We start from the raw sequence: 21,422 nt of genomic DNA, 5'->3' as shown, positions 1-21,422 counted from the left end.
GAGGGCAGGTTAGATTTGGAAGGGTGGCTTCAAGTGGTGCTGCTGCATCTTACACCAGAGTGATCCAAGGCAGGTGACTATGGGGAACAGGTGGCTGAGGGTGTTGGTGTTGCTACGGAGAGGTTGTTCTGTCCCCGCGTCCGAGAAGAGAGAGATGCAGCGGTGAAAACATCCTCTCCTTGGCTTGGAGGGAGAGAACTGCACAGAGCACTGTAGCTGGGATTATCTGTATTCGTTGTGCTCTAATGATTAATCCTCTCCCTGTGGAGCACAATTTGACACAGGCGTTGCCCTCTTGGAGTTCTCCTTTCACAGCACAAAAGACCCCACGCTGTCATAGTGAGACGATGATAAATAGGATGGGGATTCCTGGGTCTTGATGGAGCTCCAGCTTTCCCTCCCTTTCTCCCAGAGCCTCGTCATTACAGGATTCTCTCAAACAAGGCTAGTGGGAATTCTATCCGTCCCAAATAAGTGTACAGATCTACAGGTCAGATTATCCCCCCAAAATATCCCCCATCATATCAGGAAGATAGCGATCCTTTTGAGAGACAGGCTCTGGGTATTATTCTGGAAGGACCTTTTGGAAATTGTGCTTTATTTGAAAAAAGAAGTTGTCATTTTATTGGTGCATTATGTACTCTGGACTGAGACTGGAAGGTGAAGGGCCGAATCCTTTAGAATTTACATTTTGGTCAAAAGAAATAAAAGAAAACCATTCTGTGTGTGAGACCATCACTGGGGCTGACTTGAGGCATTCTGTCAGGCTTGGAAGTGGAGCTGGGATGTAAGCCTTTGTGGTCTGGGTGGCTGTTTAGACGCTCTCTTTAGGTGATGCTTGTCCTGAGGAGTATCCAGAACCACAGTTATTTTCAGTGTCCGAATTTTGTCTCCAAGAAAACAAATGGAGTTTATTGTTTCACTTCTCATGTTGTTCACACCAAAGGGAGATATATTTTGTTTGCTCAGATGAGCTGAAAGCTTTTACTTCTGCTTGAACCACCCCAGGAGAAAAACAAGGCATCTATCTGAGAGATTAGCATGATAGATTTTTCTGGACTTCCTTTAGAAGAAAGGCTTTTTAGGGCCAGCCCCGTGGCGCACTGGAGAGTGCACCACTTGGGAGTGCGGCGGCGCTCCCGCTGAGGGTTCGGATCCCATATGGAGACCAGTTCCCGCTCACTGGCTGAGCCCGGTGTGGGCGCAACACTGAGGGTTGCGATCCCATTGCCGGTCCCGGTACGGGCGCGACACCGAGGGTTGCGATCCTGTTACTGGTCAGTAAAAAAGGGAAAAAAAAAATAGAAGAAAGGCTTTTTAGATGGTGAAAGTTAATGAAATCTGTCAGCATTTTTACCATAGACATCCTTCCACGTCTGTGCATGATGATCTCCTTTTTTGTTCGCAGCCCACATGCCATTCTGTCGTGGGTATAGTGGAATTTATTTAATCTATTTAGGTTGTGCATAAATTTGTTTTCCAGTTATAAAAAAAGGTTACGATGAACAGCTTTGTACATGCCTATTTACTGGGCACCTGTGTGATATTTTTCTAGGACAAAGTTTTCAAGGTGGACTGACTAGATCCTTTTTGATAGATAGTAGCAAAACATTTTAAACCTAAGAACTTCATTTCAAGTGGTACTCTCTTAGACCAGGGGCTTCCCAGTGGTTTGGTTTTTAGCTTCTTTGCAAATCATTTAAGAAGAGATACTCTAATTTGGATGGAGTTCAGCCTTTGTAACAAGAGCGCATCTTTACTACCTGGGCAATGTTTTTAAAAAACTTTTCCAGCATACTCTTCCTATGCAGGAAACCCAGCTATGCAGACACCAGCTGATAATCTTGCATTCCTGAAAGATGTTGTACCCCCTATGGCAAGTGGCGGGGTGCTGAGACTCTCTGATGTCCTCCCAGTGTGACTGCTCTCAGCTGTGTTTACCCCAGCTCCTCGTGAGTGAGCCTGGGGAGACTGACGTCTGAGTTTTACATCAGCTCAAAACCCAAGTACGATATAGGGAGGGGCCTCGTGCAAAGTCTTTGTGTTAGGAGAGAGGAAAGTTCTTATTTATTAAACTGGACAAGATAAATATACTTAGCTAATTGAGAAGGTAGGTTTTCCATGACCCTCGTAATACAAGGGTACTTCAAAAAGTTCGTGGAAAAGTAGAATTAAAAGAGAATACAAATCTTTGCATGAACTTATAAAAGTATCCCTGAATGTCTTGTTCACTCTGTGATATTGTCACATTTGCCATGTCTCCTTTTCTTAAAAAAAAAAAAAAAAAAAAAACTGTGGTAAAATATACATAACAAAATTTACCATTTTAGCCATTTTTGAGTATACGACTTGGTGACATCAGTTACACTCAAATTGTTGTGCAACCATCACCACTGTCAGCCTCCAGAACTTTTCCATTGTCCCAAAGCCATGTCTCCTTTTAACAAAAGGAAAGCCATTTTCGAGCCTAAATTCAACATAACATTGTGATCACTAAAGAGTCTTCAGTTCTGGTTGAACTTTTTGAAGGCAAAGAGCTCAGGGTATCTTAAACATTTGGGGTATAAATGACACGTAGTCCTTTTCTTGTAATTAGCTCAAGAAGACTAAATTGACGCCCAGTTGGTGGAAGCCACTCAACCTCAAGCCAAATAATACGGCTCGTGACACTAATCAGGGAAGGTACTTCACCTCCACCTGCGCCGGCCTTCCTAGGCCCCGAGCCCGGGCAGCACATTGCTCTGCTGATCCACGTCATCGAGCAATCACAAAGGAATTAGTGGTGTTTTGCTTCTAGCGTTTCACATGGTGCAGGCTCCATAAGTCACTTTGTGACTTTAGTGCTGGAGGGAAGCCACTTCATCTTTCCCCAAACAAGCGTGTTCTGAGGACTTTGCTGTCTCTGCAAAGAGAAGAGTGTGTTTTAAAGGAAGCTGGGTACCTAGGCCAGTTCTAGGACATTTCACAGTCAGGTGTCTCTGCTGAGATGCAGACACCTGGGCGACCAGACAGCAAGGGAGAAAGAAGAACAAAATGAGAAGAGGAAAGAGCAGCAAACCAATCACCTTCTACAAAAATGTGATTTTTTTTTTTTTTTTTTTGATTAATGTAATTCAGGGTGCCCACTGAATCATCGCAGCCACTCATCTGGTCTTGAAGTGGACAAGCCAGAATGCTGTCTGTGGACACAGAACTCCTTCCCTTCCTAATCTTACCTTTTTCTGCTGATCAAAATAGTTCTGACCATCTTGTGTGTACATCTCCGGAGGCTGGAGAAAGCTCAGGGAAAACAAATTCAGAGTCCATCTAGAGTTGGCTTGTCTGGTTTGAGTGCATCAGGCGGAGTCCTGACAGGGCAATGAACTCATTCTACTAATTGTAATTAGCGTGAGGTCTTTAGCAGGTTATTGGGCTCCTCAGACTTCAGAGGGCTTTGATCACCCTTTTCCTCCTAATAACCATGCCTCATGCTAACTGGTTTAGTGCATTTTTTATGCAACAAAAGCAACTACCGCCTACTCTTTAGAAAAAAGCTAGTCTAGGCTTTAGAAAAAAGACTTCTCAGTTGTTTTCACTTGTTCTCCAAGTTACAGAAAGTTCTTTCCCTATTCATCCCCTTGGAGTTGCTAAGAAACTGCCATTTTGGAGGAAGGGTAATTAAATTTTGATTTTAATTTAAAGACAGAACAGGCAAGGTTATCCACGCTCCTTAAATGAATGGGTGCCTGAGAGCGGGTGACTGGCTGTTTCCAGATCAATACTGGGAATTCAGTGATTGAAGTCTCCTGGTGTTTTGCTGCCAGAGTGTGGCTTTGAAATGGTTCTTTGTGGCCAGTGCTGCTTAACTTTTGGGGAGAAATACTCAAGAGACCAGTGCGTGCTGGGAAACCAGTGACTCTGGGCTTGATTAATTTATAGGTGTAATTTAAGAGCCTGGTTTTTTCCTGATCCCTGGGATGCATGTTTACTGAGCCCGTAGACATGAGGCCTCTCTGCTCGGTGGATATTTTTATGGCCTTTTGCTATGTCTGAGCAAAAGTTGTAGATCTCTTATGAGCAAACATGTTATTATGTCCAAAGGAGGACTGGCATGTTATAAAGTTTCAATGGTCAATTAACAACGATTTATTCTTTGTCACTCAGGTATTTTGTCTTTCTCTCTCTCAGTAATTACCTCTTGGAGTGAGGCAGGCTGTGTTTTCCTCCCTTAGTCTTTAGCTGGATTATGGCTCCCAGCTACAGAGCAGGACTTGAGTGAGCCTATCTCGACAGACTCTTAGCAGCTGGGCTTTCTGCTTTTGTAAAGTGGACACTTGAAAAAAGGGGGTAAGAGCAAGGAGAGGGAGAGGGAACGTGGGGAGAGAATGCATTTTTTAAAGCACTTCAGTCTGTGTTTACTATGCATGTATTTGGAGGAACCTCATTCCAGCAGTGCAGCCAACTGTCCCATCGGCAACAGCCGCACCCTTTGGATTACTTTCCACCCTGTCTTAATTTGGAATTCACACAGGGACCTTGGGATTGCTATTTGAAAGGTACTCATGCCGTTTCAGGCCTGTGTACTGTACATTTGCAACCTGCTAAAGTCAGAATATATATATATTAAAAGTGCAGTAAAGAGGGAGATGACCTGCTCATCAGCTTTTCTGTTTTTCAGGTATTTATTTTCCTCCCCTTGTAAAAAGAAAAATCTGGTTTATATAATAGCAGAGTTAAACATGCTATAAGAAAACCTTGCCTAAAACTATAAATCCTTCCTGGTGGAGAAGATGTGATTTTTGTTATCACGTGGAAGAAAAGATGAGCCAGCTCTGGGCTTTATTTTAGCCTCTCCTCCAGAGATAATTCCTTGACTAATTCTTTTTATATCAGTTTGCTGAGAAAAGCTGCAAACCCAAGGGTTTGGTTTGCACAGGGCCTGATGAGGTTCCAGGGTGGGGTCATCATTCCCACTGCCTCTGTCTTCTTCCCAAGTGCCCACGGGCCAGGCCAGGCGGGGTCACCAGCTTGCTTCCTCCTCAGCCGCCTGCACCCGGCTGTCACCCAGTGGTTCAGAAGTGAGAACAGGCATCCAAGCACTGTCATCCTCTTACTGAGCATGGCTCTTAAGGTTCTGATGGACTTCAAGGGAAGATGCATTGCTGAAGGGTACGAGTGGAGCAGCTTGGTGCTCACAGACGCTGGCATCTTGGGACCTTTTCCAAGACGTTTCAGGCCTTGTTCTCCGGCTTGTTTAAGGGCAGAGAATATGGTTGCAAAGGAAATCAAAGCCTGATGTGGAGAAACGAAACATGAGACCTACTGACTTTTTAAAAACATTTTAAATCACATTCTCTAAGGTTTCATTTTATACTGAAGGCAGCTGTAATAAGTTTTGGAAGATGGTGTAAGGTTTCTATTACAGAGCGATCCTGCTTGCAATTTTTGTACCAAAAGTGAGAAAGGGCGGAGGGGGGGTGGGGGTGGTTAAGAGCTTATTTTGTATAAGGTGAGAAAATTTGAAAAGATGAATTCAAGACTGTAAGCAGGTAACATTTGTTATGCTGTAATTTGCAAATGCATTAACATTAAACCATTGCAAAAGTTGTGTGTGTGTGTGTGGAATAGCAGTGGAATAACTTAATAACAGGAGCTCAGCAGCACTCTGACCACAAGTAAAACAAGACTGCAGCTCTGTAGTGGGCCCTGCCAGTGTTGTTATGCTGTAATTTGCAAATGCATTAACATTAAACCATTGCAAAAGTTGTGTGTGTGTGTGTATGTGAGAATAGTCCAGATAGCAGTGGAATAACTTAATAACAGGAGCTCAGCAGCACTCTGACCACAAGTAAAACAAGACTGCAGCTCTGTAGTGGGCCCTGCCAGTGTTTCCTCAGTGACTAAATTCCCTGTCGAAGGCTGGCGCAGGCCAGAGATGTCGGGCTGTATGAAAGCACCCATTGTTCATGGGGCATCATTATTTGGTATTACATGCACAATGTTTGCTTGTGAAACGATTTATTAGAAACAAGTATGTTTAAGAAAGAGGGCTTGGTTTGGAATTCGGTTGATCTGGCTTATGACATTTAAGATTTTATAGAACCTTTGTTTCTAAGAATAGACATTTAGGCCCACTGTAAATATTTATCTTACATATGCACACATACACAAACACACACGTGAGTGCAAAACTGGAAAACCAAGCCAGGGAATGAATTGATACTTAAAGTTCACTTTTCTGGGCAGGCCCGGTGGCGCACTGGAGAGTGCGCTGCTTGGGAGCACGGCGGCGCTCCCACCGAGGGTTCGGATCCCATGTGGAGACCGGTTCCCGCTCACTGGCTGAGCGCGGTGCGGGCGCAACACTGAGGGTTGCGATCCCTTTGCCGGTCCCCGGTGCAGGCGTGACACCGAGGGTTGTGATCCCGTTACCGGTCAGTAAAAAAGACAAAAAGGGAAAAAAAAAAAATAAATAAAGTTCACTTTTCTGTGGGAAGGAGTAAACCGTCTCCATATTTGATAGGTACACAGGAGCATATTTTGTGACTTGGCTGGCCATCTCCAGCGCAGAGGACAGCTTCCTCTCATGCTGTGGTCTCTTGGTAGGGGTCTGGTAAGGAGAGAGAAGAGTGTGAAGATAGTGAGGTTTTTTTGTTTCGGTCATATGATTTTGGAGTATTTGTATTTATGGTGATATCCAGTGTGGTTGTTTTTTTGGTGGCTGGCCAGTAAGGTGAACCGAACCTGTGACCTTGGTGTTACAAGGCTGTGCTCTAACCAGCTGAGCTTACCGGCCAGCCGAGAACAGTGCGTATGTGGACTTCAGTCTGTCCTTCCCACATGGATGGGGCCAGCCAGGATTAAACCAAGTTTCATGTGATATTTTCTGAAGGGAACCAACTTTGAGATTTTCTGTCCACAAAAACTAGAAGTCTTTACTTCTGGTTCTTGGCTCTGTCTACGTGGGTGGTATTGGGGCAAATGAATAACTTCTTTGGGGCTTTGAAATCCTTATCTTTATAATGTGAAAATGTAGGTGTCTGGGAAGTGATGGGAGATTCTGGAATGAAATGTGCTAAGGATAACTAACCACAGGCACTTTTCTTTTTAAAAAGTTTTTAGAGGCCAACAATAGGCTTTGCAGTAAAATCAATTTGTGCATGGTCTGGCTCTTGTCCAGCAAATTCCACTAAGTGATATTTTTATCTGAAATTATCTGAAAGGCCCCAATGTAGAAAGGCTTAGGTATCTATCATTCTAATTTGCTGTTTCCAGCCCAGGGGCTGGGGATTCCCTGGTGCAGGGTGCAGACATCCTTGGTGTGTTGGGCTGGTTAGGATCTCGCTGGAGGTTAAAGGCAGAGTTACCCCTAGTTGGGGGCAGAGGAGACGGAAGGTGGCTGGTTGTGCAGGCATGTGGAGATGGAGCTGTATTTGTGAGTGGACCGAATTGGGTTTTATGACTTTTGACAGAGCGGCCATGTAGGAAGGTTCCAGTAAGTTTGTAATTATAGTGCTTTAGTGGACAAGATCACACAACTTACTTTATTTTATTTTAGGTTATTTTACTGTTTTAAGAACACTTAATATGAGATCTACCGTCTGAACAAATTTTTAAGTGTGCAGTGTGGTATTGTTGACCATAGGTACAATGTCATACATTCATCTTGCTTCACTGAAACTTTATGGTCCTTCATCAGCAACTCTCCATTAGCCCCTAGCAACCACCTTTCCACTCTTGATTCTATGAGTTTAACAAATTTAGATACCTCATACACGTGGAATCATGCAGTATTTGTCTTTCTGTGACTTCCTATTTCACTTAACCTAACGTTGTCTCTCACATTGCAAGATTTCCTTCTTTTTTGAAACTGAATAGTATTCCATTGTATGTACCGATCACATTTTTATTTTATCCATTCATCTGTTGATGGAGATTGAAGCTGTTTCTGTATCTTTGCTGTTGTGAATAGTGCTGCAGTGAACATAGGAGTGGAGGTCCTGATTTCAGTTCTTTTGGATAAATACCTAGACGTGGGATGGCTGGATCACATGGTAGTTCTATTTTTAATTTTTTGTGGAACTTGAATACTGTCTTTCATAATGGCTGCACCATTTTGCATTCCCACCAACAATGTACAAGGGTTCCAATTTCTCCACCTCCTTGCCAACATTTTTCTTTTTCTTTTTTTTTTTTTTTTGATAATAGCCATCCTGTCTGGTATGAGGTAATATCTCATTGTGGTTTGGATTTGCATTTCCCTGATGTTTAGTGATGCTGATCATCTTTTCATATACCTGTTGGCCATTTGTATGTCGTCTTTGGAGAAATGTCTTTCGAAGTCCTTAGCCTATTTTTTAATTGGGTGTTACTTGATTCTTGAGGAACCTGGTGTGCAGTTGCTAGCATACCTTGAGTTGGTTGTCTCTACAAGATTTCTGCAGACCACCTCTTAACTGGAGAGGAACTTTTCCAGGCATAAAACAAGAAGGGATGTCTTTCACTGGGAACTTTATCCCTAGGGAAAAAGAGGCAAATGAAGTGAGAGCTAGGAAGTAATTGTGGGCATACCCTCTCCAGAGCTCCTTTATGATAGTCTAAAACATAGCCAGGATTGGGCAAGTGGCATCTTATGTTTCTTTCAGTGCCACGTCTGAATAAGCTGAGGAATGTCCACTAGTACCTGGCATGCAGTAGCACTTAATATTTATCAAAGAATTGAGTGGGTGAGTAAAGAATGAATGAATGTAGTAAATTCTGCAGCAAAGAAATGAGTCTAGTTGTTAGTTTGGTCCATTCATAACTTAGGGCTTTAGCTTTTAGTTTACTTTTAAAAACAAGGGATGGAAGTGTTCTCAGAGCATCTTAGAAATGCATTGGGAGACACTGTGCCTATCGGAGTCATTTTTGGTCTTCAGGATGACCTTAAAGTGAGTCTTACACTTGCCCGTGACATTAAGGCTGTGGTCAAGGTGAGTTTTGGCAATTATCCCAATGCAGTAAGTGAAGAACCACGTTGCCCTTGCCATTTGCTTTTAGATTGTCAAAGTGTAATCTTTCTCATTATTCAGTAGGTGGCCATGGATAGCCAGTAACTTGGGACACAATAAGTTCTTTTCTCTGCTTTCTAAATAAGTGTTCTTTTTACAAGGGTCGTGCTCCGGCAGTCTCCTTTGAAGTCGTTTTTGTTATGCACAGGGTTGTAGTGTTATTCCAAAGACATCAGCCAGCAGATTTGAGGCCCTTTTGGCTTGAGTTCTCTGGCAACCTCTGGACAACACAGCTTACTTATTGGTCTCTCTTGCTCCCGTCCCTGCTCCTCCTTTCTTCCCTGTCTCCATCAGAGCGATCGCCACACCGGCCCATCCTCCAAGCTGGCCTGCCAGCAAATGCCTCCACAGTCGTCGGTGGCGATGTGGAGTTTGTCTGCAAAGTTTACAGCGATGCCCAGCCCCACATCCAGTGGATCAAGCACGTCGAAAAGAATGGCAGCAAATACGGGCCCGATGGGCTGCCCTACCTCAAGGTTCTGAAGGTGAGGACTTTCTGAATCCAAAGGGACCCACTGTTGGGATTTCTTTATGGGTTTGGCCACACGTTTTTTGATTTCCTGTTGGATTTGAGACATGAGTCTTTTTTTTCTGACCAGCCAGTGGATGGTTAAAGAATTAGCAGATTATCAGGCTTGCTAGTAAAATTTCAGAAGGGAGCTGTGGAGCAGGGAAAGAATAATTCAGCTATTTATCAGCCGTGAGATCTTAGATGAGACATGTAGGCTTAGCTACACATCTATAAAAATGGGGATCATGATACTGTCTCCCCTACAGGGCGGTTGTGCAAAGTACATGGGCTGGAAAAGACAGAAAGAGGTTGGTAAGCTCAAGGCATGGTACCAGTGTTTACTGTTACTCTGATATTGTTTTCTATTCATATGACATTAGGATCAGATTTAGTGTCCACCTTCTAGAAGCAATTTAGTTCCTCCCCTCACCCAAATCCTTTAGCCTTTGAAATCCATTCACATGTGGTTTAGACAGTAAACTTTAGGAAACATTTCTGTGCCAGCAAAATGTCGAACAGGGACAATTTCTTTTCCCTTGTATTTCTAGTTTTGTTCCTTGCAAGTCCCCATTGTCATAGCATCAGCCTCTTTATTTTTCGATCTCGCTTGCTCACCAGGATGGTGACCTGAAGCAGCAGCTAAGTCTGTGCAGCTAGTTCTTAGCGCACCGCCCACCATATCTCCCACATTTAGTTGCTCATAGAGAATGCCCTTAAAAAAACATTCTTCCAGTACAATCATAAGTGGCTCAACTAAGAACTCTCAACCGGTGAGGTGTTCTCTCTAGCTAATAATTCCAAGGACCAAAAAAGCTGGGAAAAAGATGACCAACCTGGAGAACTGCTAACCCATTCTACTAACTATTGGTCACACCCTTCTCCACCAGGTCACTGCCATTGTCTGCCACCAGACTTATTTTGTTCTTCCTAAACCCACAGCCCTTTAATGCTGCTGTTTAATTATTATAAATAATGAATTATTTTTGTGGTGTGTTGGTGGTGGGACCATAGACGGTGCTAAGTCCTTCCTGGTTGGCCGTTATATTGTTCTCCTGTGTCTGTTCTAGCACTCGGGGATAAATAGTTCCAATGCAGAAGTGCTGGCTCTGTTCAATGTGACTGAGGCGGATGCCGGGGAATATATATGTAAGGTCTCCAATTATATAGGGCAGGCTAACCAGTCTGCCTGGCTCACTGTCCTGCCCAAACAGCAAGGTAACAACGTTTCTGTTTTTGTTCTTGTTTTTTTTTTAAAAAAAAAAAAGAAAGCTCGACATAGAAGCTGAAAAGACTTGGTGCTTTGGGAGACTGCAGGCAGCTTATAGGATAACTCTTGCAGCCTTGGTATATTTATAATGGTCTTTCTTTGGTGGTGCAGCTGGTTTGATGCCAGCAGCCATGGAAAAATGCCCACAATGTTCAAAGTGCTTGCTCTAATTTCTTCTAAAGATTATCCTCCACCCCCACCCAGTTTTTAAGTTGTTCCTTCTGGTTTATCTTGTTTGGGCTGCACATTTCCCATCATTACTGCACATTAACATCATTTTAAACACACACCTGCATGTCTGTTGAATTTGTGGCATTTGAATATCAGCAGAATCTATATTTCCTTCTACTCCAGGTTTTTAGAGAAATACTGACATGATATAATTTGTTCAACAAAACATAATTTCTTTGGTTGTGTAACTGATCCATATGAAATACCTTCTTTGACCTTGCTACCCTGAATCTGAGGGTAGTTCGTCTTACTGAATGAAGATACTGCTGGATGCTATTAAAAGCAGAAGGTTGACTTTTTCAGTTTGTCATGACTCACATTCAAATGTTTATATTAAAAAAGAAAAAAAAAAGCCCACTCTTTTTGTTACCAAGATCATGCTTTCTTCCAATTCTATGTAAAGCAAGATGGTTTTGTAGAAGTAAAAATAACCAGAGCCTGGTAACCAAGACAACCATCCACCCTGGTTAGTTCCCATGGGGCCAGGAGGACGTGCGAGGTGTCCACCCGGGATATCTTCAGTGTTTTGTTTTATGACACAGCACTTTAGGTAGAACTATTCTCTTCTCAAGGCGGGAGTCTGCAGCCCACAGGACCAGAACCCAGCTTGGCCTTTTGGGTGCTATACATTTGAAAAGCACCCTTATGGTGTCCACCCGGGATATCTTCAGTGTTTTGTTTTATGACACAGCACTTTAGGTAGAACTATCCTCTTCTCAAGGCGGGAGTCTGCAGCCCACAGGACCAGAACCCAGCTTGGCCTTTTGGGTGCTATACATTTGAAAAGCACCCTTATATCCAAACCAAAGCCCAGGCCAGAAGAATGGACCTCTGTGGGTTGATTTTTCCATGCGTTTGATTGCATGCATGTCTAGGTGGTGAAGCTGGTGTGGTGATGGGCCTGTGGAGGTGAGCTGGTCAGTGTCGCTCAGTGTCTCTCGGTTGTGGGCTTTGTGGATGGGCTGCAGTCGGAATCTCCCAGGGCCGGCACCTGCTGGAGCCCCCGGTGCAACGCCTCGTGGTTCCATGGCCCCCTCCACAATCATTCCTGTGTCGTCTAGCCTTTTCTCTTGCTTCCCTTGTTTTCTAGGCTGCCGGTGTTAACACCACGGACAAAGAGATTGAGGTTCTCTATATTCGGAATGTAACTTTTGAGGATGCTGGGGAATATACGTGCTTGGCGGGTAATTCTATTGGGATATCCTTTCACTCTGCATGGTTGACAGTTCTGCCAGGTATATACTGCTCTTTTCTCTCCGTGGTTTTTTTCCTTTTCTTGGTCGATTGCTATAAAATTAACACAGCTTCTGTTCTTAGAAATGGCCCCTTTTATCCTTGCATAAAGATCTAAAAAATGTTAAAAATTATCCCCCAGGGATAAGAAAGTTGCCTTGGAAATTCACTTACCATAAGATCCCACACTCACATTTATGATCAAGTAAAATTTCACCCTTAAAACCCAAAGGGATCTTATATTTTTAGTGAGTCAATATGTCAATTAGCCCATCCCCCTTTCTCTTAAGGAAGAAGTTGAAATTACTTGTAAAATTCAAAGTAATTTTTTTTCTTATTTCAAATTCCATTTTGCTAAAATTCCATTTGTGTTTTTTATTAATTGAGCCCCACTTTGTATTTTAATGAGATGTAAATAGATGGATATATATTGAGGTGCCAGGGAGAAGCACCTCCGAATGCAGGGTGCACAGAAGCAGTGTGTTACCTACCTCGGGAATTGGTGGTTCGGTGCATGTTGCATTAGAATGGACTGTCAGTTTGCTTTTACTGCAAAGCATGCTCCTGCTCTTGGGCTTGATGTTATTTCTGCCCTACGTAGAAATAAACATCCGTAAAGCCCTGCTGCCTGAATTGAATCTTTAACCAATGTCTTTATTGTAGTTAAACTTTCCTGATGCATCTGCCTCTCTGTTATTTCTTTTGTGCAGCTGCATAGACTGACTTGCTAGCTCATAATGTTCCACTCCAGTTATTTCTTATTTTTAGAGTATGGTGCCTACCTGCATGCTTATTTTACATCTAGTAAAAATAAATTGATCATTTCATTTTGTGCTGTGCTGCTGAGAGTTTTGACTATCTCGCAAGTATTTTTCTGATTAAAATATGTAAGCTTTAAATAATACCATTGCATCCATTTTTCCTGTTGTTGTGAATCTTTGCTTTGAAACAATGAGATGCCTCTTTTGTTGAGCTTGCTTTTATGTGCAGCACTGCATTCTGCGAGTGCCTAATTGGCACTTCTTAACCAATTTGCCTGACAGTGTTAGCACATTAACTAAGAATGCAGTTTAAGAAAAATGCTATTTGGAAATACACTGCTCGTAGGTTGACCATTGAGGACTAAGGAAGGAGCAGACATTACTGGAAATTGATATAAGGATGTTGATATAAAAATGTGCTAAATTAAGTTATTATATGTGTACTCACATGCAATACCATCTCTGTTTTTTCTTTAAAAGTTATAATGACATATCAGTATAACCAGATACACAAAAATTTAAATGGTTATTAAATACTACATGCTTTATATATTATGGACATAATGATTCCACATTATAACCAATTCAGTTTTTATATTAAATGCATTTTTAATATTTAATTTATTTAATTAATAACTTATTTAATTGAATAACATGCTGGACTATATCAAGGAACTCACTGAAACTTTTTCGGATCAACCTACTAGTGAATATTTATTTCATATGGAACTGTATTCATCTGGGGGTAAATTACCTTGTCGAGTCTTCCTTTAGAAGAGCCCATCCAAATAAGACTGAAACATTGTCACTGTCTCCTTAGAATCAAAAATGGGCATTGTTTATATTTTAAGAATTTTAAATGTGGTTTGCATTGAGAGACCATCATGAAAGACAGTCCTTTCATTTTGGGTGTGGTTGGTTGTCCTACTATGCCCAAATGTCTACCAGAATGTGGTCTTGCAGCCTTTGTGACTTGGTAGCAATCACGCACTGGATCGCAGGTGCTCACAGAGGCTGAGACAGTGACCACCTGGGCTCTGGTGGTAAAGGGAGAGGCACAGGCAGGAGGCACTTGGCAGGCCTGTGGTCCGTGCCATTCTGCAGCATTCAGTTACTGGGAAGCCCATCTTGCCTTGTGAATGGTCGCTGCCTTTTGATCCCTTCAGTTATGTTATGATGCATCAATCTGGTGTCCTAACTTTGTGGCTTGCTTATCTATCCCCTCTCCCCCACCACTGTGATCTGCAATCTAGCTCCTGTAAGAGAAAAGGAGATTACAGCTTCCCCAGACTACCTGGAGATAGCCATTTACTGCATAGGGGTCTTCTTAATCGCCTGTATGGTGGTGACAGTCATCTTGTGCCGAATGAAGACCACGACCAAGAAGCCCGACTTCAGCAGCCAGCCAGCTGTGCACAAGCTGACCAAGCGCATCCCCCTGCGGAGACAGGTAACAGAAAGTAGATAAAGAGTTTAAAGAAATTTACTACCCCCCCATGACCCAGCCAGTTCTTGGATCTTGTCCTCTGCTTTGAAACCATCTACTTCTGTGGGCTTTGATGTGTGAGTGTTTCCAACGTGCTGCTTGGTGGTCGTCCAATTAGTGTTTGGAGCTTTGAGAGTCAAGTTCTGGTACATCACTGGGATGGCTGGAGTCTAGTACGAAGGGCAAGAAAGGACAGTAGTGTGGGAATCAGAGAGCCAGTCAGCAGGGTTGGAAGTAACTCTGCAGGCAATTCCCTGTGTGTGTGTTTGAGACTCAAGTACAGTGGTCTCTTCACACTTTTGTCTCCTATGATCTTGTGCTTTTTTTTGAGACAGGCATGAATATTTGGATGGGCCTTGTGCTACTAGGAGGAAAGAGATTCTGTTTTTCTTGATTTATTTTTTTAAGTCAGAATCAGAAAACGACCCCTTTGGGGGTGCGTCTGAACTACTGCTTGATTTAAACTGGTCCATGATGTCTTTCTAAACTGAATTTTGGCTTAACTCCTGTGGTTCTTAAAATAGAATTTTATGCATATATGATGTTATTTTTAGTAGTTCATGTGTGGCCATGGATTTGGTGGTAGAGTGATTTTTATCTGGAACAGGCAACAGATTGTTTTTAACCTCAAACTTGGTCTTTGGTGGCAGTTAACTTTCTGCTTCATGTGCCTGCTGATTGGCTTACTTTTGCTTTGGGGGAGATGGGGCGAGATAGAGCCTTCACCTCTTCCATAAACCAAAGCTCTGAAAGGCGGGTGGGACAGGAAGTGCTTCAGATCTTTTCTGCCTGTTCTCGAAGATGTAAGAAGGCAGATGTGAATGCAAGTGTTTACAAAAGTATTTGGAACTTGATTCCAATACAGAGGTGTGTGTGTGTGTGTGTGTGTGTGTGTGTGTGTGTGTGTGTATTTTTTTTTAATTGCAAGTAAAACTAACTCACAGGGTCTATTTCAGTGTGCATTTTAGTGGAATTTATGAGGCGCTCGTTAAAATTGCAGATTGCTTAGTCTTAGCCCCAGAGATTATTCTTCAGTAGACCCTTGGACAAGACCAGGGACCTGCATTTAAACTAATCCCCACGTGATTCTAAAATGCACTTTGAGAAATTCTGGGTTGATGCCAGCCCTGCCTCTCCTGGGACTTCAGGTAGTGGTGACATTTTCTGGAGCAGGCATTTGGAAAGGATTAGGAACAAGTTGGTCAGCAGTGGTTTTGGCATGGATCTGGCTGGCTGTTCTCAATCCAGCTCCAAACTCTGGGCTGAATGGGTCCTTGTTAGCTTCTTTGAAGCCATGTTTCAAGCAGGTCTTTCTTCATGGAGGCTGAGGATGGAATTCAGAATGTGTGTCAAGTACAGGCAAATGACCAAATTGTGCTAAGAGCAAGGAAAAAAGGGGGCCCATTGGGTCACTTCTGCTAGCTACCAGGAATACTGGTGTTATTTTGAGTGGCACCTCTGTCATTCTTGGGGCCAGGAAAACAATGATGGAGCCAGTTGCCTGAGAGTCCAGTCCTAAGACAGATAGTGCTGTGACCTCCAGGTAGCCACCCCTCTCCCACCCTCCCTCATCAGGTACCGGCGTGGGCCATTCTTAGAGCCATAATCTTCAGGATCTGGCTTAGAGAGTTGAAAAAAGGGAGTGGTGTTCCCATCGCTGTTATTTTTTTCCTAACAGGGAAAAATGCTACCTTCAGAAGGAAACCTGTAATTTGACATCTTTTTTCTGCACCTGTTACAATGCTTTTTTTTATACTTAAAAGAGGCAGATGCCCTTAAAATCTCTTTGACTCAACCCTTTCTCTCTGGCCATCTGGATTCTCTTCACTGACCGTCTCCACCCAAGCTGGTCATTTTTCTCATATTCCCTGTATAACCGAGGGAAGCTTAGGGAACATTCCTCTTTTTCTTCTCTCCTTCTTTTTATTCGTCATAATTTACTACGTGCTTGGTCTAAACCAGTTCCCATGTAAGACACGGGCTGTCATATTCGCCAGTGGCTCCAAGATTATTTAGGAACCTTTATCTGAAAAGTAATTGCCTGTGTTTCAGTACAGTCAGGGAGTATGAGAGAGGATGAGGAAAGTGTGCAAATACCAGTTTCCCTGGAAAAATAAATCTCTGGAAGTAGAATCTATTTGGGGGACCGTTGACACACCTTGGCTATTTACATATGTGAAAATGGGATGTGTTATCAGTTCTTAAAGAATGTTTCCCAGTACGCACGGGCCCTTTGGTGGAGGAGGAGATGCCTTTCGGGTATCTGGATAAAAGAGGGTTATTGGATTGTCACTGGAATGAAGAGCCCAGAAAGGCCCGTAGATATGTTGATGACAGAGTGAATACCACAGGGATGCCAAGAATGCCTGTATCTGGTGACAGGTGAACCTGCAATCGATCAGATGTCTCAAAGACGGGTTGTTCCTAGGCATTTACGAGGCCACTTCTCGTTCTGCTCTGCGTTGGCCCAACCTCCTCTGTGACACAGGTGGCACTCAGTAGCGTCACGGTGACCTGGCCCCTCCCCCCTCCCCCAGCACGCACACACACAACATCTTACTCACTCCCTCCCTCCATTATTGGGCTCTTTTTAGAACAAGAAAAGTTCCTTTTTTGATCCTTTCGTGAACTTTTCCTTTTTGGCATTTACTAACTTACTGGTGTAAGACAGACATAACAGTTTATGTATTTTTTTGGAGACAAAAATATTTTTTTCCTGTACCAAAGAAATTTCTTGTGATCATTTCCCAGTAACTATAAATTTTTTGAGGCTTTTTATGCACTTTGATACTTGAGGAAAGAGGAGCAGCTTTTTGGTGGGGGGAGGTGGTAGCAGGTGGCATCTCCGTGTTTCCTTGGATGGGGGCCCATCCCACATTCAGTGTCAGGGCTTGGACACCGTCCACGCACGTGCTCACCTGCTCCTACTCCTTTGGTTCTCAGTGTGTTAAACAGGACCAGCAAGAGCAATCCAGAGAGGAGTGTCTTTGTGAGCTTGGTTCTTGCACAGATCTGCTGGACAGCTGGTGGCCGTTGTGAAGCAGCCTTTGCATATCCATGCATCAAAGGGAGGGCTTCACTGTCTGTGTTTTCCACAAATCAGTTGGGCAGTGGGGGTGGGAGTGGGAGTGAGCATGAAGGTAACCGAGTGTTGTGCTGGAGGCAGGCTGGGTTTGCTGAATTGGTTTTTCAGTGAGGACAGCAGCTTCTTCCTCTGGAGCCAGAAGCTTCCACAGAGCAGGTTGGAGATGTAACCATCTCATGGTCGGCTCTGTGCAGCTAACAATGTCTCCTATACAGTTCACACGCTCTGCTGCCGCCATCCGTGGCTCACGGTGCTTTCTCAGGCTGCTGTTTCTCCTTTTCACCTGCTGCTACAGGTAGACTGAAAACCAGAGAAAAATCAAGGGCGATCAAGGTCATTTTTTGTAACAGGAACTTTGAGATAAATGGCATGTTCCTGGGGACATGACGAATATGATGAAGATGAAAGGAGGAGCAGCATGTGAGTCCTGAGCCACTTCTCAGGGCTGCGTATTAATAGTCCTTAAACATACTGAGTTCCGTGAAGGGCAGGTCTACTTCTAGAAGCTTCTTTACTACCTGGCATCTCAGCAGCAGGATCTCAGAATACTCAAGTAGTCTGGTGAAACCTCGCTGGGTCCAGAAACATTTGGGTAATTAGAATGGTCCTGAGTGACTGAATGGGACCCCTGGGGTGGGCGCCTCAGCCTCCACGCACCTTTCTTTTCTCTCAGCACCAGGGTCTGACCTGGATTTGGCTGGTGCGTCTTCTGAGTAGAACCAGCTCGTCCGGGACTGGCACCATCCCGGGGAGAGGTTGGGGGAGGTGGAGACTTGGTAAAGGAGAAAAGTGTCAAGGTCTGACCTGGATTTGGCTGGTGCGTCTTCTGAGTAGAACCAGCTCGTCCGGGACTGGCACATCATTACTCACCGTCCCGGGGAGAGGTTGGGGGAGGTGGAGACTTGGTAAAGGAGAAAAGTGTCAGCTAAACTACTTCGCCTAATTACCTACATTTTGTTATGGAGGGGAAAAAATAATCCGACTTCAGAAACCCCTTGTATCTTTATTTCAGCTCCCGGGGCTTGAAGTGGTGTGGGCAGGGCTTGTAGCAGCAGCATGTTAACTCCGGGGCCTGGTGTTTATTTTATTTTAATAACATATTTTGTTACTATTTAGTGTTTATTCCTAAGGACTGACAAATACTCTTGGACCACAAGCTGAGAGAGGGTTTCTTTAAACACCAGATATTCATCTCTCCTTCTCTAATGTCTTGCTTGGGCCCTGCTCTGTTCTCTGTGAAGTCCCCTCTAGTTGTTAAATTTATTCTAGAGTAAAGAGATGACACTATTTCTTGGTGGCCCTTTTAAAAAGAAAAGAAGAAAAAACACTTCCTCACTTAATCTCCCATATGTACTGTGGAAATATACGAAAAGCGCATTCAGTTAAAAGCTTGATTTATGGCACATGGTAAAGAGATTCCAGAAAGCAAGGAAGTGAATTTGAGACTGAAAATACATGTTAAAACAAAAAAATGCCTACCAGGATTTGGGAGTGGGAAAACAGTTGACTGGAGTGTTGGTGTTTATTGGTTAGAAGTAACTCATCATGAACAATGGACTGTGTTAAAATTAGTTAGAAAGGAAACTCCAGGATGAAAGTTTATAGGTAGGAATTGAAGAATATCTATAGGGAGATGATGATTTTGTGCAAAAGGAAAAAAAAAAGTGATAGTCTTATAGCACTGGAGAAGTAGCTGGATTTTGAAGGTGGGCCGTGGGAATTAGCTGGAGGGCGTGATTTGAGGGAAATGTGGTGTCCCACGGGGGCAGCGCTGCCAGGGTCACGCCAAGCCCTCGGTTCAGCCTTGCTCTCAAAGTAAACGGGAGTAAAGAGAAAGCCAGTTGTATTTACGGTCCCGGAGGGGATTTTAAAAGCATAGTAAAAACGTATGGAGGTAAAATTAAGATATACCACAGTAGATCGAATCCCGTAGTTTCTTATACTCTGGGCATTTTTTTTTTAAGCCTTTTTTTTCCTTTTGTGTTTTTACAAAAGTATTTTCCAGATTGTGCATTTAATCTGAATCTCTACACTTCACCTGAATAAAATTCCCATAAGGAACCCTTTTTGTAAACACAATTTTTTAATTTTATCTATAATGACAACCACAAAGTTTATAAAGATTTTCCATTTTATTTTTATTCTTATTTTTTGTAGGTTTTTCACTTTGAAAGCTTTCACTTTAAAATCGTGTTGAGCCACTGTTTGGGGAAAGTATGTTTACATTTGAACTTCTGCCTCGGTTTTGTGAGTGCAGATTCCTTTCAGGTCACAGGTTAGCGCAGAGTCAGCTTCAGACTGGATGTTAAGTGTTTCTGTTCTGAAGCAGCCCCCAGGCCAGGACTTCCTTACCTTCCAGCTTTCCTCCTGCCCTAGGACTGTCCCCTGGCTCCTGGCTTCTTTCTTTCTAGCTTGCTGGAGTCCTGGCCTGTGCTGGCTGTGAGGGGAGGCCTCGTCTTCCAAATCAGACCTTTCTGTTAAGACGTGTCTTGTTCTGCAGTCAGCCCTTGACATCTCTGGTTTTTCTTCCTCGCCCCACACCATTTGACAGTATCTTACACACAGAACTCCAAATGCTGCAAGCTATCCAGAGAGAAGTGCCATCATGTATGCCCTTGGATCCCATTTGACAGTATCTTACACACAGAACTCCAAATGCTGCAAGCTATCCAGAGAGAAGTGCCATCATGTATGCCCTTGGATCTGGGGCAGCAAATGATTCTAAAGGCACTGGGAAAAGAAACTGTAGTGTTGGTAGCAAATGTGAACTGAGTTGTCACTGAGTGCCAGGCTCAGCGCTAAGCACGTTACTGCTTTTTCCCCCGTGCCATCCCCACGTTGGAACTGTTCCTGTCCTGTTTGTAACAGAAGAGGAAACTTGGGCTGAGGAAGGTTGAGTGACTTCCCGAAGCTCACACAGTTAGCTAGTGTTGGAACTGGGGCTTGGACCCCGGGAAGCTGACCCCACAGCCTCACATGGGTGCAGTTGGTTGGATGTGGCCTGCCCGACGCAGGGTCTCCATCATACACAATTAACAGAGTAAGGGCAGCAGCCAGGGTTGGCTGCTCAGCTATGGATAGTCACTGCGGTACCCACATCAAAGGATGCAGAGATGCCACAAAACCCAGGCTGGTAGCGAAAGGAAAGACGAAAGCAACGATCTTGCAATTTTTAACACATTTGAGAAGTCGGTATGTTTCAAGCATATGCCCCCCATTCTCTTTTCCCTGGTTCATGCTTCAGTTCAGATTCTTATTATTCCAAAAAATATTTTTGTTAGAGAAAGTACTTCTAAAATGTAAAAGAAATACATATGCATGGTAATAAAATCCAAATGGTCTAGAAAGTTCTGAAATAAAACCTATTTTCTACCCCCTCTCCCAACCCCTAATCTCTCTCCCTAAAGGTGATCACTGCTAAGTCTCTTAGAAACTTTTAAAAATGCCTGTGTTGTCACACCTCACTGTGGGAAGGCTGCCTTCCCCACATCCTATTCTGTAAGCCTCGCTGATGAGTGCAGTGATCTGTGGGTCAAGGCACAGAAGCTCAGACAGGCCTCTGCCTGCTGGGTGTTAATGCCATTCAGAACTGTACCCCCCCACCTCCTGATTTCCCATCTGGTTCCCCCTCCTTTATTAATAGCAGCCTTCTGTGTCCCCCTGATAATGGAATCCTGTGAACTCTGATATCCAATGATGGGGGCTTACACTGCTAGCCGTGTAGAGAGTGTCCCGGCTGCAGAATCTGCTGGACCTCAGCCATTTGGGGCCTGTATTGTCTCATTGCTAGGCTGACTTTTACTAATTTGTCTGGAGCTT

General features: G+C 43.6%; 1 protein-coding gene across 3 annotated transcripts in view; it reads left to right on the top strand.

The window, feature by feature from the left end:
• FGFR2 (fibroblast growth factor receptor 2) overlaps positions 1 to 21,422 on the top strand; it is a 106,049-nt gene that overhangs the window by 60,111 nt on the left and 24,516 nt on the right. For 2 of the 3 annotated variants that reach the window (XM_008585625.1, XM_008585626.1), the window contains exons 6-8: positions 9,324 to 9,514; positions 12,129 to 12,273; positions 14,286 to 14,482. In XM_008585625.1, the coding sequence (XP_008583847.1) occupies positions 9,324 to 9,514; positions 12,129 to 12,273; positions 14,286 to 14,482 (533 nt within the window). Of the gene's footprint in view, positions 1 to 9,323; positions 9,515 to 10,607; positions 10,756 to 12,128; positions 12,274 to 14,285; positions 14,483 to 21,422 lie in introns of all 3 variants that reach the window. The other variant, XM_008585624.1, reaches the window with a different exon arrangement.

This window comes from Galeopterus variegatus, unplaced genomic scaffold, assembly GCF_000696425.1.
Source record: "Galeopterus variegatus unplaced genomic scaffold, G_variegatus-3.0.2 Scaffold3647, whole genome shotgun sequence".
NCBI lineage: Eukaryota > Metazoa > Chordata > Mammalia > Dermoptera > Cynocephalidae > Galeopterus > Galeopterus variegatus.
This window is presented reverse-complemented; position numbering and strand designations above follow the sequence as displayed.